The following is a 13,325-nucleotide window of genomic DNA, read 5'->3' on the forward strand; positions in this document are numbered from 1 at the left end:
CAGCAGAGCTCCGCCTTCCCGCTGTCATTTAAAGGGACAGTGTCCCATTTACAAAAAACACACAAAATAATGGGTCCAATTTAACCATGTGGGACTCCACTACAGTAAGTCACCTTTAAAAAGTATTTATTACTGATTTCTCCTTTAAAACTTTACTGTTGACTAATAGTTTAGGATTAACTACTTTAGTTGGTAATAAAAAATAAAATAGACAGTCTTTCTTGATTTCACTTAATACTTAAAAAGTATATATATATATATATATATATATGAAAGGCCCAAATCAGTTGACAGTCTTCTGTCTTCTAGTCTTTTCTGTGTACTCTCCTTTTATTTTGTCCACCTTTTTGCATGTTTTGCATTGCTTTAGCCAGTGTTTGTGTTACCGACACACACACACACGCACACACACACACACACACACACACACACACACACAGATATGAGAACAACATCAATCAAGTAAATAAAAAGTCTGCCAAGGTCACACTGGTATAAATAAGTCAATTTTTTCTCCACATGCAGGACATTTACTTGTAACAAACAATCATGTCATTAAATTAAATTAAATAAAGAAGGGCATACATTTCTGAAATGCTCTCCTACAAATTCAGGAGAGTCAATAACTCGTAACATTACTATGATTAAAGGCCCAGGCGCATTGATTTACATCATCACTGGCTCCAATAGCTATGAAGGCAAATGCCCTTTACTCCAATTATAAGTGACAATTCCCGTTTGCGTTAGGACAGTCTCTAATTTTACACACACACGCCTACACGCACACGCACAGAGTCTGTGATGTGTCTAAATGAGCATGTGTTGATGTGGTTACGAGCACCATCTGGTCATCAGGTGTGAACCTGAACTCTCACACCTGTCCGTCAAAGCCTAACTCGCCCACCTGAGAGAGAAAATGATGTTTGTGCTCATTACCGGTGAGTTGGGTTTATGGGGAAACGTGCATGTGCAGCTTTGATGGCGAACTTCCCTTCCAGCGGCCCCTCGTTCCCAATTATTGCTTCCTTTGTGTTGTACACTGCACACAGTCTGAGGGGTGGGTGAGGGGGCACTACAGTATGAAATGAAATGAGGAAGAGGAAGTTTTCGCTTGAATGGAAGCATGTCAAAGGGCATGAAAAGAATTCTGGTTTGGCAACTCACACAAAATTCATTTTACGGAAGCAGATTAGGGCCAATTTTGGAGGAGAAAATACTTTTGGGCAAATGAAGAATAAAGTCAAAATGTCAAGATTAAAGTTGAAATATAATGTCGAGATTAAAGTAGAACGTTTCGAAAATAAAGTGCTAGTGGAGTCAAATCTACGGTAGTGGACTAGGGCCAATCTACCATATACGACAAAAGTCTGGCCCAAGCTGACCCTAATCTGTTTCCGTAGCTCCTCAATAGCCACAGAGAGACTAAATGCTCCACCTCTTCCAAACTTGACTAGTTTTTCAAATAAATGAAGTTTTTGGCAATATCTCTTTAAAGAGATTGTAACACCGTGTTTATGAACTAAAAGAGAAAAAATCTCTTTGTTATTAAACCAAACGTTGAAGTATAGTTTAACGCATTCATCGATACATGGCATTTTGTTGATGGCCACGATCTGCTGTTTGTTGTCATATGGTGAATTGGCTTCTTTCGACTTTTATCATGATATTGTATTTTGAGTTAATTCTCGACATTTTTTCTTCAATCAGTACAACTGAATTAGTTGGTAAATTACATATTGGTTCATGATGCTCGGAAGGGCCGGATTTGGCCCCCGGCCTTGAGTTTGACACATGTGCTTTACATACTGTCTTCATGCGTCCCTAATACCACAAACAGGACACGAGGAAGGCATTTATGAGTGGACAGCCTTAAATTAGTATTCTCTCTCCAACTTGCAGCTTATTCTCCTCGTGTCCCCAAACCGCGCGGATTCTCTCAAATGAGGCAATTAAATTCAGACTTTCAAAATCCTTTGAACTGCAGCTTCTGTCTAAATCCTCTAATAGTCCAACTGTAGGTTCTCAAAGCTCATCAGGGCTATTTAGGGACCCCGGGCCCTCCTTTAAACAAAGACCACCAGCTTCCTCCTTTCACCCAGGGGAACAGTGAGCGAGACATGAGGAAATGAGCATTTTGACAAGTGAAATACCCCCCCACCTCGTCTGTGAGTCCTCTGTCAGAGGGGAAATTTCCCATGTGTTATCACAAAAAGGGATTAGTGCACTGGATGTGCTCGCTCCAATTCCCTGTTCCTGGCTAATCTCCTCTCGCTCAGGCCGAGGTGTTTAGCAGGTTAGCTATGGATCAAGTGACTGTGATCCAATTAGCATCTTAAACCATATATCGTAAAAGTGCATCTGGTACTTCAATAATATGACCAATTTCTTCTTAAATGTGTCGTAAATAGATGTCGGTATCCCCACATGTGGCGTCAGAAGATCTTTAAAGGTCCAAGTGAGGACGTTTGGCAAAACCAAGTCTGAAATAATTAGCTAATGAGTCGTGACTATCAGAAAGCATAGAGGAAGATGAAGCAATCCGGGGATGTTTGTAACCAGATAACAGGATTTCACAGGATCTGTTCTGATTGAATTTATCACAGCCCTGAGTCACACTAAGGTTAGGTGGAATTTCATCAACGTCATTAGTCGTGGACAGATGCCATGTGTGCACGGAACATAATTGCATTGGCTTTCAGGAACAGCGTGTGTTGTATGTTTAATTGTTTTTAAAATAGCTTCCAGTAATTGTTTTTTTTTGTCCTAAGTAAAGAACAAAACAGGCTTTGCTGGGTTAAACATGCAGACTTGTTTGGCATTGATTTTTTTTATTCATGCACTAAAACCATTTGTCATGACAAAAAACAAAGAGTCTGTCAACAATTAAAAACACAATGAAAACTGCTCAGGCTGAATCACATTTGGTGTTTTATATTTTACGTGTTGTAAAGAATTGGTTTGGAATATTTGATTTATTATTATGATAATTGTTGCTATTCTGGATAAGCATACTGATGATCAAGTTTTAATTTCTATTTAGATCTTTCTGCTAAATGTTTTGACCGGTTGAGAAAGTGCTCACAGCCTCTATTTATACCACTTTAAGCTGTTACACATGACTGTTAACATGTCAAATTGTCTCAGTAATTGCAGTTTGTCATCTTGTGTTTTGGTGTAATTTTGCGTATTTTGTCGTCATTTTGTATGTTTTTCTCTCATTTAGTTGGTTTTCGTTGTGTTTTTGTGAATTTTTGTTGTCGTCTTGTGGAGTCAATTTGTGTTTTTTTTGCCATTTTTTATTCAATTTTAAAGTTGTTTTGTATATTTCTTGTGTTTTTGTTGTCTGGTGTGTTTGTGGAGTAATGTTTGTGCATGTGTTTGTTATTTTGTGTGTTTTTGGCGTCATTTTGTATGTTTTTGTTGTTTTGTTGTAGTTTTCCAAATTTGTTCTCATTTTGTGTGTTCGTGGAGTCAAGTTGTGTTGTTTTTTAAATTTATACATCATTTTTCATGTTGTTTTGTATATTTATCATGTGTTTGGAGAAACTTTTGTGCATACGTCTTGTGTTTTGGGAGAAACTTTTGTGCATATGTCTCTTATTTTGTGTGTTTCTGGTGTCATTTTGTGTTTTTTAAATGTTTGTGTCATTTTTGTGTATCTTTGATGTTGTTTTGTATATTTCCTGTGTTTTTGCAGTTGTCTGTTGTGTTTTTGTCCACATTTCTGTTATTTTGTGTGTTTTTGGTGTCATTTTGTGCGTTTACTTTGGGGGCTGCATGAAATTAAACCGAGGGTCACATGTGGCATCCTCCTTGTTTATGGATGACTCCCTTCTTTATAGAAAGTTCATTCTACACTTAAAAACATATTTGGTTTACTGATGTTTTTAAAGACCTTCAACGGAGCACCACAGCAAATAACATTGAAAAATAATTTATTTGAGAAACGCACTGTGATCATATATTCATTCAGATTCTGCATGATAAGCGCTTGTTGCGTACAATGAAATCACCCCACAGAGAGAAAAAAAAGTAGATGACTTTTTTTTTTCTGTATTTTCAGCAAACTAAGAATACACCACATAGTCTTCACTATAGCGTTGCGAGTCTGTCCATCGGGGTGCGCGTTACTCCAGGCAGGTTTACAGTGATGCAGGACAATCTCTGTATAAACATACACACAATGGATGAATCTGTAAAGCTTACGCACGGAAAGGTGTGACACACGCGCACACACGCAAAAAGCATCTGGGATGGTACAGTCATACACAAAGGGTGAAGAAGTGAGGCCACTGAATGACATCATCTCTTGGCATAGGCTCAGCACTGTCAAGTGACAGCGATCAGTGGGACAGAAAGGATTTCTCAGCATGGGCCGGAATGGGAAAAACTTCCCTTTTGTGTCCTATTGAAATCCCACCATTTACAACGGATCCCATCCTAATACTGCGTCTCAGTATATCAGTCCCCATCCACAGTTCCAACAGCTCGCAGGTTGTATTTCCAAGCAGTCGAATGAGACTCGGGGGGGGGGAAAGGTGAATTATGGGTTGTGTATGCAAATGAATTTACAGCCCACAGCTGTTTGGATTCAAAGTAGTTCCTGATGCCACGGACGACGACACCGTCAGAGTCAGAACAGGTGCCAGATATCATAAATAAGGGTTTCTTTATCAAGGCATCTTTGATCCACCGTGGTACACTCACAAACAGATACACATCAGCTCACTTAGTATATCTGCACAATCCTTCAGGCACGGAACGGTCACCGACTCCCGACTGTGTGGGACCTTTCCAGGCTTTTTGTGCCGTTAGCCAGAAAGTTGTTTCCGAAATCGTCTAAATGTCCTTGCAAAACATCTCCAGCCCAAAAACGCAAGTGGTCCTCAATTATTCCATGAAATTCACTTCCATGTTTGTTGTCACAAACAAACAAAACCTGTCCTTCTCTTTCTCCTTCAGTCAGTCCCAGTCGATGACTTGTTTTTGTCTCCTAGGTTTGTTGACTATATATGCATTTATATATATATATGTGTATACCTATATGTGCGTGTCTGATTTCAAGGATTCTTGTGACTTTGTACAGAATCAAATACATTATCGATGAGTGTATTTCAGAGAAAGTAGCAAACAAAAAAAACTAAAAAAGAAAGGGAAAAGTCATGCAAGTAGTTCAAACAGCAAAATGAGACGAAATATTTCCTCAACCGTCTACAAGGTGACGCCTCCACACAACGGATAAAAAGTGTTGCAAAAAGTCACATTTCATTGTTCTGCATAAATCCAAACAGACTACAGAGAAATAAAAATTCAGTAAAAAAAAAAAGAAAAAGGAAAAGAAGAGCGATAAAGAAGTGTGTTTGAATGATTGGACTGCTTGTGTGTGAAGCTAGTGTCTCCTTCAACACAATCTGGACAGATATTTCCAGAAGTTTCTAAGTTCTTTTCTGAATATTTCACACAAAAGATGAGAAGCCAGCGATGGGGGCTCTAGAACCGGGGGCTAGACTGCTGGGAGGCCTGTACAGGGTGCTGTGCTGGCTGGGTGGGTTGGAACTCTGCTGGGAGGGGGTGGGAGTCCGGCTCCCCTTGGGCCTAAACAGGCTGCCCTGGCCCTGGGGCTGGCCTTGGGCTTGTTGAGGCTGGGGAGTAGGTGAGCTGAGCTGGGGGGGCAGCGGGGGTAGAGGGGGCAGCGGGGGTGGGGCGCAGTGGTCTTGATCTCCTGATTCTGACTCGGTGTAGCTGTACGCCTGCGCCCGGGAGATGCCTTTCTGTTGACGACGCCAGGAGTTGTAGTAGGTGGGGTCGCTGATGTAGTGGTTGACGAAGGAGTGGGTCTTCTGTCGGTTGGGGTCCACCTCGTACTCGCTGTCGCTCCCCTGAAGACGAAACATAAAGAGAAGAAAACGGTTTAGAAAACCTGTGGAAGCTTGAAAACGGTCTTCCATCAGAAGCTGTTAGAAATACTGACGCTGATCATGGGAATGAAGAGGATGTTACTGAAAAATACGTCAACAAATGACAGGCATTACTTTCTGAACAACACATGCACGTGGACAAACACGTCACAACTCTGCATGGACAAGGAGGAGGATGGTCAAAGCAGGATAATGGAAGGATGACTTATGGACATTAAACAAACTAATAACACAAAAGGCAAAAAACAACCTATCTCTAAGGATTCAACCAAGGCTTCAAATCATAAGAGAACTTCCAGAAATGGAGTTTCTCTGAGTTTGGTAATCTTGAACTGAAGAGTTTATAGCTGCTACTCACAATAATGTTTCATTAGATCATAGTATGTGCCTCATTGATGAATGATTTGAACATCATTTACACCAACAAGAAAGGAAAAAGGTCAAAATTGCATCTCCAAAATTTGTTTTGTCTTACTGACATTTTTAGAAAGGTTTCTAGCTTAGACAGATGCATAGAAGTGTTTTTACTTTATTCTTATTTTGATTTCTAGTATTTGCCCCCCAAAACCCTGTCAAAGAGACATCCCAACATATTTCCAGTGTTTTCACAAACTGAAAGATGGCGGATGTTTATTTTGGGGCTTACACGGAAAGATGCGAATCAAGGGGAATACCGGGAACAAACTAGAACAAAAACGGTATCAAGTAACTCAGTGTACTTCATCTCTGGCAAAAAAAAAAAACACAAGAAATCACAGTAAGAAAGGGAAAAACTTCTATGCATCAGTCTATGGATCTCCACATCCCACAATGCAATGTGCAAAACTTTTTTTTACAGTGAAGACCAAAGCAAACGTGGGAATTTCCACCTATTTCCTCTTTTGTTGGAGTGAATAATATTAAATTCATTGATCTATGAGACCTACACTGTGATTCTATCCAATAAAAAAAAATATATATATTGTGAGTAGCAGCTTTAAGTTTTGTGCCCATATCTGGTTCCTGACCCTAAAAGCTGACCAAGCATCTTCCGTTTTTTTCAATCTTTTCTAATCCCTAAACCTGAAATATCAAGCACATCAACACCACCTTATCCGTCTGCCTCTGCTGGCTGTTCACACCATGTTGCTGTTAGTTCTCAAACAAAATTTTAAACTTGCTGACCCATTCAAAGCCCACTATTATTGATTTGAAAGAGGAAAAAAAAAACTTCTTTACAAAACTGTGTTGGTGTATGTGTGATAATGAGCAAAAAAAGAGAAAACAACACCAACTGAATGGAGACAAATATGGAGAAGATAAGTGTTTAGTGTTCCTTGAGGACACTAAATAACTGTCCAGGCTTTTGATTACGCCCAAACTTGTGTGAATACAAGCTTATTGGTTATTTAGTCATTAACCTGTCAAGTGTCTTGACTTTGCTGCGATTGGTACTTCACATTTATAGAAAACAAAGGCTGACTGATTGAAATTGACTCAGTGCATCGTAGCATTATGGGAATCTGACGAAAAGGACTGGATGGAGACCACTCAGCCGACTTTAGAGGCTACAAAACATTGAAAGCAAGCAGCTACAGGAACCTCACCAAATGCAGTGGAAGTGTATGTAGGCCACCTGTCCCATATGAAAACACCAGCGCCTCCTATGGGTGAACAGAACAATGGGTTTTACAGTACAACACTGAAACACAATGGTCACAATGGTCGAGATCAGAAACTTTGAACATCATTGTGTGCTTGATACATTCAACATGAATAATGATTATTGTTCTAAATTGAACCTTATTGGTGCCTTTTAACAAACTTAAGTCACCAAGCCTTTCACTTTCTGCAAGTTTAGTAGGGACCAAGATTTTTCATTTCAAAATGTCCCAAATTCCGTTTCAGGATTTCCGAATTTCAATCACTGGATAACATGATCACTAGTCTCAGCGTACCACATAGCGAGATATTTTGCATGGGGTTATTGACAAAATAATTGGACACACTTGTCCATTTTTTGTACTTTCTAAACATTCAATCACTCATTCTCTGGCAAAATATAACTAGAAATGCATGACATTGTCACAAAACATATCGGTGTGGCATTTTTGTCAGAGCCCGGTTTTACATAAAAAGAGAAAAAGAAAAAACAAAATCGGTAAGATGGTTTCTTTCATTTCAGAACTTGAGTTTAGTTTTTTCCATCCGTTTTCCACAGTCACAGCAAATTGGAGGCTGTAGTTGAGCTTGATGCATTTTGGTGTTTTAAAAAAAAAATCATTTCCACTGTTAGAGGGAAAAGAAACACTACGGCTAGACTCTAAGCAAGAATTGCTCACGTTAATTGAATTGCCTTGAAAAGAAGCAGCCAATTGGTAAGTGATTAATCAACTGGCCGCAATGAACTCATGCTGTACCCGTTGCCAAATTCGTCACCTGATCATTTCCCAAAGCGACTGCTTTAGGCGTGCATTAGGTATATTACTAAAGTGAAGGAACAAAGGTCTGTTCTGTCCAGAGATATGCAGCCCATAACTGTGACTCGTTTTCTCTTCCTTTGCTCTGTCAGACTATAATAATCACACTTCATTGTTACGTTGGCATACGTTCAAAGATACATTCCAGAGCATGGTTTTTTGGGGGGGGAATATTGTGCACCGCATATGTGAAGCATATGGTGTTAGTCTCAGGTTTCCCTCTGCCTTAGCATGGCCCAAACCTCCTACAGTATGTCAAAGCCCCTATATGAAGGATTGTCTTTCCAGGATGTTGGCAAGGTTTGCAAATGTTTAAAACAGAAAATCCACGTGCTTGATTATCATAGAACAAGTCTTCTTAAGTGACAGTAACGAGGTTATTACAAAAAAACCCCAACAACAAGTAAACGAAAACCATATCAAAATATATGGATATTTGTTAACTATTAAAAAATGAAACTTTTTTCTATGGTACCCAATGAAAACTTACTTTTGACCCAATAGGATGTAAGCTGATTGGGTTGGCGTTGATCACATCAAATCTGCCTCTGATTACAATAAACACTAATACCACTCCATATCAGGTTAATAAATGGTAATTTAACTTTTAAATGCATAAACTCATGTTTTATACTTTAGTTGACTATATGTTTAATAGATTAATTCGACTAACATCTTTAAGTCATTTAGGTGATTAAGTTTGCATTCACACTGACAGTTCCTAGAGCGGTTAAAACACTATAAAATGTGTTTGCTCGGATAGTCCGCTTTGTTTGGTCGGTGTGAACACGCAAACAAAGTCTAGAGTGGAACATTTTGCCAGTCTCGGAGCGGATCAAAGACAGAAAGTATCGGTGATGACAGAGAGCACACGGTATTGCTGACGACAGCGCAAAACAGGGCTTTAAACACCAAAAGTACGGCAACTTGTTGTGAAAGAACAAACAGAGCAGGCAGAAGTTTCTGCGCAATCTTAAGCGCTCGCTTTGACTCATTGCTGAAAACCTCTTCTTTGGGTTTCTGTTTCTCTGCCTGGAGAAGTTTCTACTACAGTTACAGCCCCCGCTAGTGGTTAGCTCATGAAACGGCACCAGACGTTGTTTGGAACGGGTCAGAAGTTGCGCTCTAAATGTAAACAGAGCCAAACCAAGGTGATAAAATTGTCACCAGTCATCCACCCTTACGAACCGAGTCTGGGACTAAATCGGCGTGAATGCACCCTAAAACTAGACTATAGTTGAAATAGTCTTGATGACTACATTTTGACTAAAACTAAGTTGTATTTTAGTCAAAAGACAATGACTAAAAACTTTTCCACAAAAGGTATTAAAAGCAGGACTGCATAGGCTCCACCCCCTTGTGTTGCCGCTGTATTACCCTAGCTGTAAAGTAAACATTTGAGGGCAACCAGTTTCGAATAGCATCACAGCAACGGCAGCAAGTTTAGCAACCCAACACAACAAGATCTGTTTACGGAGGAATAACAAGACCCACCGATGCTCTTCTAGTGACGTTACCTCACGCTGAAAGAATTACCACCACAGTGAGAGCTGAAGATACTCATTCTAGCGACTGGTGAACAAGATAGAATGCAGAAGCAAGTATTGACACAGAGAAAAGTGTCCCACTTGATTGCGCCCCAGCCTGGCCACGAAGCGCACACAACCGATGTTCCGACACATGTGTCCACCCCTCTGTCGGCACTCTGCATTTGGATTGATCAACATTATTTCTCCAATTACTCCAGGGGTCTAAATGTAAAGTAAAGATGCTTAACGGTTTGCCAGTGGGGGTGGCACTGCCCCATGATACGAGCTCCTCACTTCAGCTCATTAGCAGCTAATTACTAGCTGAATGCTGGGAAAAAAACAGACTTAAGGCATTAAATGCTGCGTTGCTCTTCGATCCCAAGGGAGCAACCACCTCATTTATGCAAAGGAGAAGCAAAGACAGACACGTTTTACTTTGCCTGTGTCAATTATTAAACATTTTTTCACCATTATGTTGTTAAATTAGGCAGAGAAAGAGATTAAGAAATCTATCCAATTAAGCAGTGAAACCTCCTGATGGTCGTTTATTTTATCTTTGGCTTACTAAAGTTGCCTTGTGTACCTGTTTACGACCGCTAAATGCAAACCGAGGGAGCGCGTTGTGGAGGTGAAACATGTAGACGAAGAAACAGACGCAGGCTAAAGAGATGATGCAATTGATTAGTATCAGCAAGAGGGAAAGGAACTCTGACCTTTGACACCTAACTTTTGGTCAAACCTGCTTTATTTTAATCTGATTAAAAAACTGAAACAGTCTGAGAATGTGGAACTGTTTGGCTGTCAAACTAATTTTCGTCCAGGGGCCAAAAACAGAGTAGTTTGATCTCAAGTGGGCTTAAGATTTTAGGTGAAAAAAGAGCAGTTTCTTTCTTTCTTGTTTTTTAACCCTCATTTGCTATTCCAAGTATTACTGACCTCCACGGAATGTAAGGCACCAACAATATCCAAGCAATAAATGACAAATGTCAGTGCTAGATCTCCTCATAAGTCTATAATTTGGTGATCAATGTTTGTGTAATTTAGGGCAATTATTTCTTTGTAATAAATTGCAGGATTTTAGAAGACTGGAACATCCTTTTGACTGTTTCAACTGTGATAAGATCACAATGAAAACTGTCGCGTGATAAAAGCACTGGAAAATATCTTGCCGTGTCGTTGAATTTGTGTATTTAAAGGGGCTTAGATATCTACAACTGAATTAGTTGGTAATTTCCACACTGATTCATGTTTTCTCTGTTGTTTCTACTTCCTACTGTGGGACGAATTGGATGCTTTAAAGGGCCGGATTTAGCCCCTGGGCCCTTGAGTTTGACACAAGACATTTTGAGCCAGATTCTTTTTAACATGGTAAACAATCTCCTAGCAAACAGGGGCCCCATCCCCCCAAAATGAATGGATAGCCCAGTGTCACAGAGTGGGTCAGTCCTTTGTCCTCTAGTTATGGATTATTGCAAAGAGGAACAGCAGAGGATAAAAAGGGAGGGAGCCAGGAGGGGGTGGGGAGAGTTGGGTGATGATGTTTGTCTAGGTTTCACTCATTGATGAGGTCATCACAGTAGGGATTCATCCCCAGAAGACAATAACAGCCACACAAACTGTAAGTTCGTTGGTTGATAAAGCAAGAAGATATTGCTATAATGGCACTTATGATTTCAAAATAAAAGCCCGTACAGAAATTTTATAGAATTTCTCACAATCTTTCACCAACTTTCACTTAACTTAGTATTTGACAACAGTCTAGAGGTTCAAACAGGTAGGAAACTTAAGGTCGGGAATTTTAGGAATATTCAAAAATTTTCAATGGGAATTATTTATTGTAATTAAGCAGAAATTGGGAGTAATTTTATATAACTGTATCACAGCAAATATAATTAGCAACCACGCTAAACAAAACATAAAATTTCATCTCAGGTTGAAAAATTCTGCGAATTTTCAAAGTTGGTTACTTTCCATAATAAATACTGAGACATTTTTTAAATTGAAGGTTGGTCCCCTTAACAGGGATGGAAAAATATATTTTAGCATCATCTCAAAAAAAAAAACAAAGAAAACAGCATCAGTTGTTCAAACGTTACTCCCAAATTCTGGTTAATTCCAATTAATAACTCCCATTAAAAGTTTCTATTTTTACTATTTTAATACATGTATTACAAAAATTCCCAAGCTTAAATTCTTGTGGAAATTTACCTGAAGTTTTCTGCCCTTTTGCAAACCTACAACTATCTTATTGGTCAATGAGCCAATGCCAACGCAGAAGATGTTGTTCAATCATTTAAAAGGACAGATCAATATGTATATTGTTTGACTACTAGACCTTTATACCTCATATTTCAGGGTTTGGTTCTTGGCCTATTTTTTCGTCATGACATCATGCTTTCAATGGGGCCAGTATACACAAATCAGTGCATCATCACTGGGGATTGTTTCAAACCTAGCAGAGACTATTCTCTGTTGAGTCCCCGCCAAAGTAAAGCTACAGTAGCAGACAGGGAGTGAAAGGGTGGAGAAAACATTTTCGTCTGTCTCCAAAGGAATGCCATTATGCGGCAAGCGTGTAATCTGCAATTCATCTCTGACTCAGAGATGAGATCATTCGTCATCCACGGGTTTCGTCCTCAGACGACACACAAACAGTACAGTGAAGCTCCAGAAGACGAGCTCAAGGAAAAGGGCAGAGCGTGTGCTCTGAAGTCGATAGGTGTCTACCTGAAAGAAGACAGAGCAGTAATGGTGGCTTGGTTGGCTTGAAGAAGAGAACAATCGTCAAGCCAAAGGGATTGAAAAGGACAGATGGGACACAGTTATCCGCTCAATAAAACTTCAAAGAACATTCCTGGATTTCTCCAAAGCACCACTGGGTGCTGATATAGTAGACTGTCAGAGCCTCGGAGGAACAGGCGGGACTCTGTGTACTTTAGTCCATCAAAGACATCGGCAACATCTTCAATGTGAAGTCTGGCATCACCATCTCGGCCTGACAGGGGGGCATTTACAGCATTCGAGTCATGTCTGGCAATACCACAAGCGTGAACGCTAGATATGTCAGTGAAGTGATGAAATGTCAAAAAGCTTCATTTCAGAGGATGTTTGGCCAACGCGAAAGGTCCTGTCCGTAGTGATTCATTCAGGAGTTTTTCATTTGATCTGGAAGTCGGACTCAGACTGTGATAAGATCAGGTGGGGAGAGATATCTGGCAGTGGAATTTACACCCAAGTCGCATTCATTTGAGAGAAAACTAGAAAAAAAAAACAAAAAAAAAAAACCAGTGAGTGAAAAATTAAAAATTCCAAGATGAAAGACACAAGTGATGGAAGCACAAAAGTAAAGGGAATTCAGGACTTCATTCCCTCGATGCTTTCATCTCAGTTCCATCAAAACCACAGGGAGCTACAGAGAT

The 13,325-nt window shown here is 39.8% G+C and overlaps 1 protein-coding gene across 5 annotated transcripts in view; it reads right to left on the bottom strand.

Annotated features, from left to right (window-relative positions):
* Nucleotides 1–3,918: 3,918 nt before the first annotated feature.
* The window catches only part of sdk2b (sidekick cell adhesion molecule 2b), a 339,250-nt gene continuing 329,843 nt past the window's right edge, over nt 3,919–13,325 (bottom strand). For 3 of the 5 annotated variants that reach the window (XM_028476012.1, XM_028476011.1, XM_028476015.1), the window contains 2 exons: nt 7,505–7,561; nt 3,919–5,879 (listed from right to left, as the gene is read on the bottom strand). In XM_028476012.1, coding sequence (XP_028331813.1) covers nt 5,457–5,879; nt 7,505–7,561 — 480 coding nt within the window. In that variant the 3' untranslated portion in view covers nt 3,919–5,456. The remainder of the gene's footprint in view (nt 5,880–7,504; nt 7,562–13,325) is intronic. The other 2 variants (XM_028476014.1, XM_028476013.1) reach the window with 1 other exon arrangement.

This window comes from Gouania willdenowi, chromosome 19, assembly GCF_900634775.1.
Source record: "Gouania willdenowi chromosome 19, fGouWil2.1, whole genome shotgun sequence".
NCBI classification, from domain to species: domain Eukaryota; kingdom Metazoa; phylum Chordata; class Actinopteri; order Blenniiformes; family Gobiesocidae; genus Gouania; species Gouania willdenowi.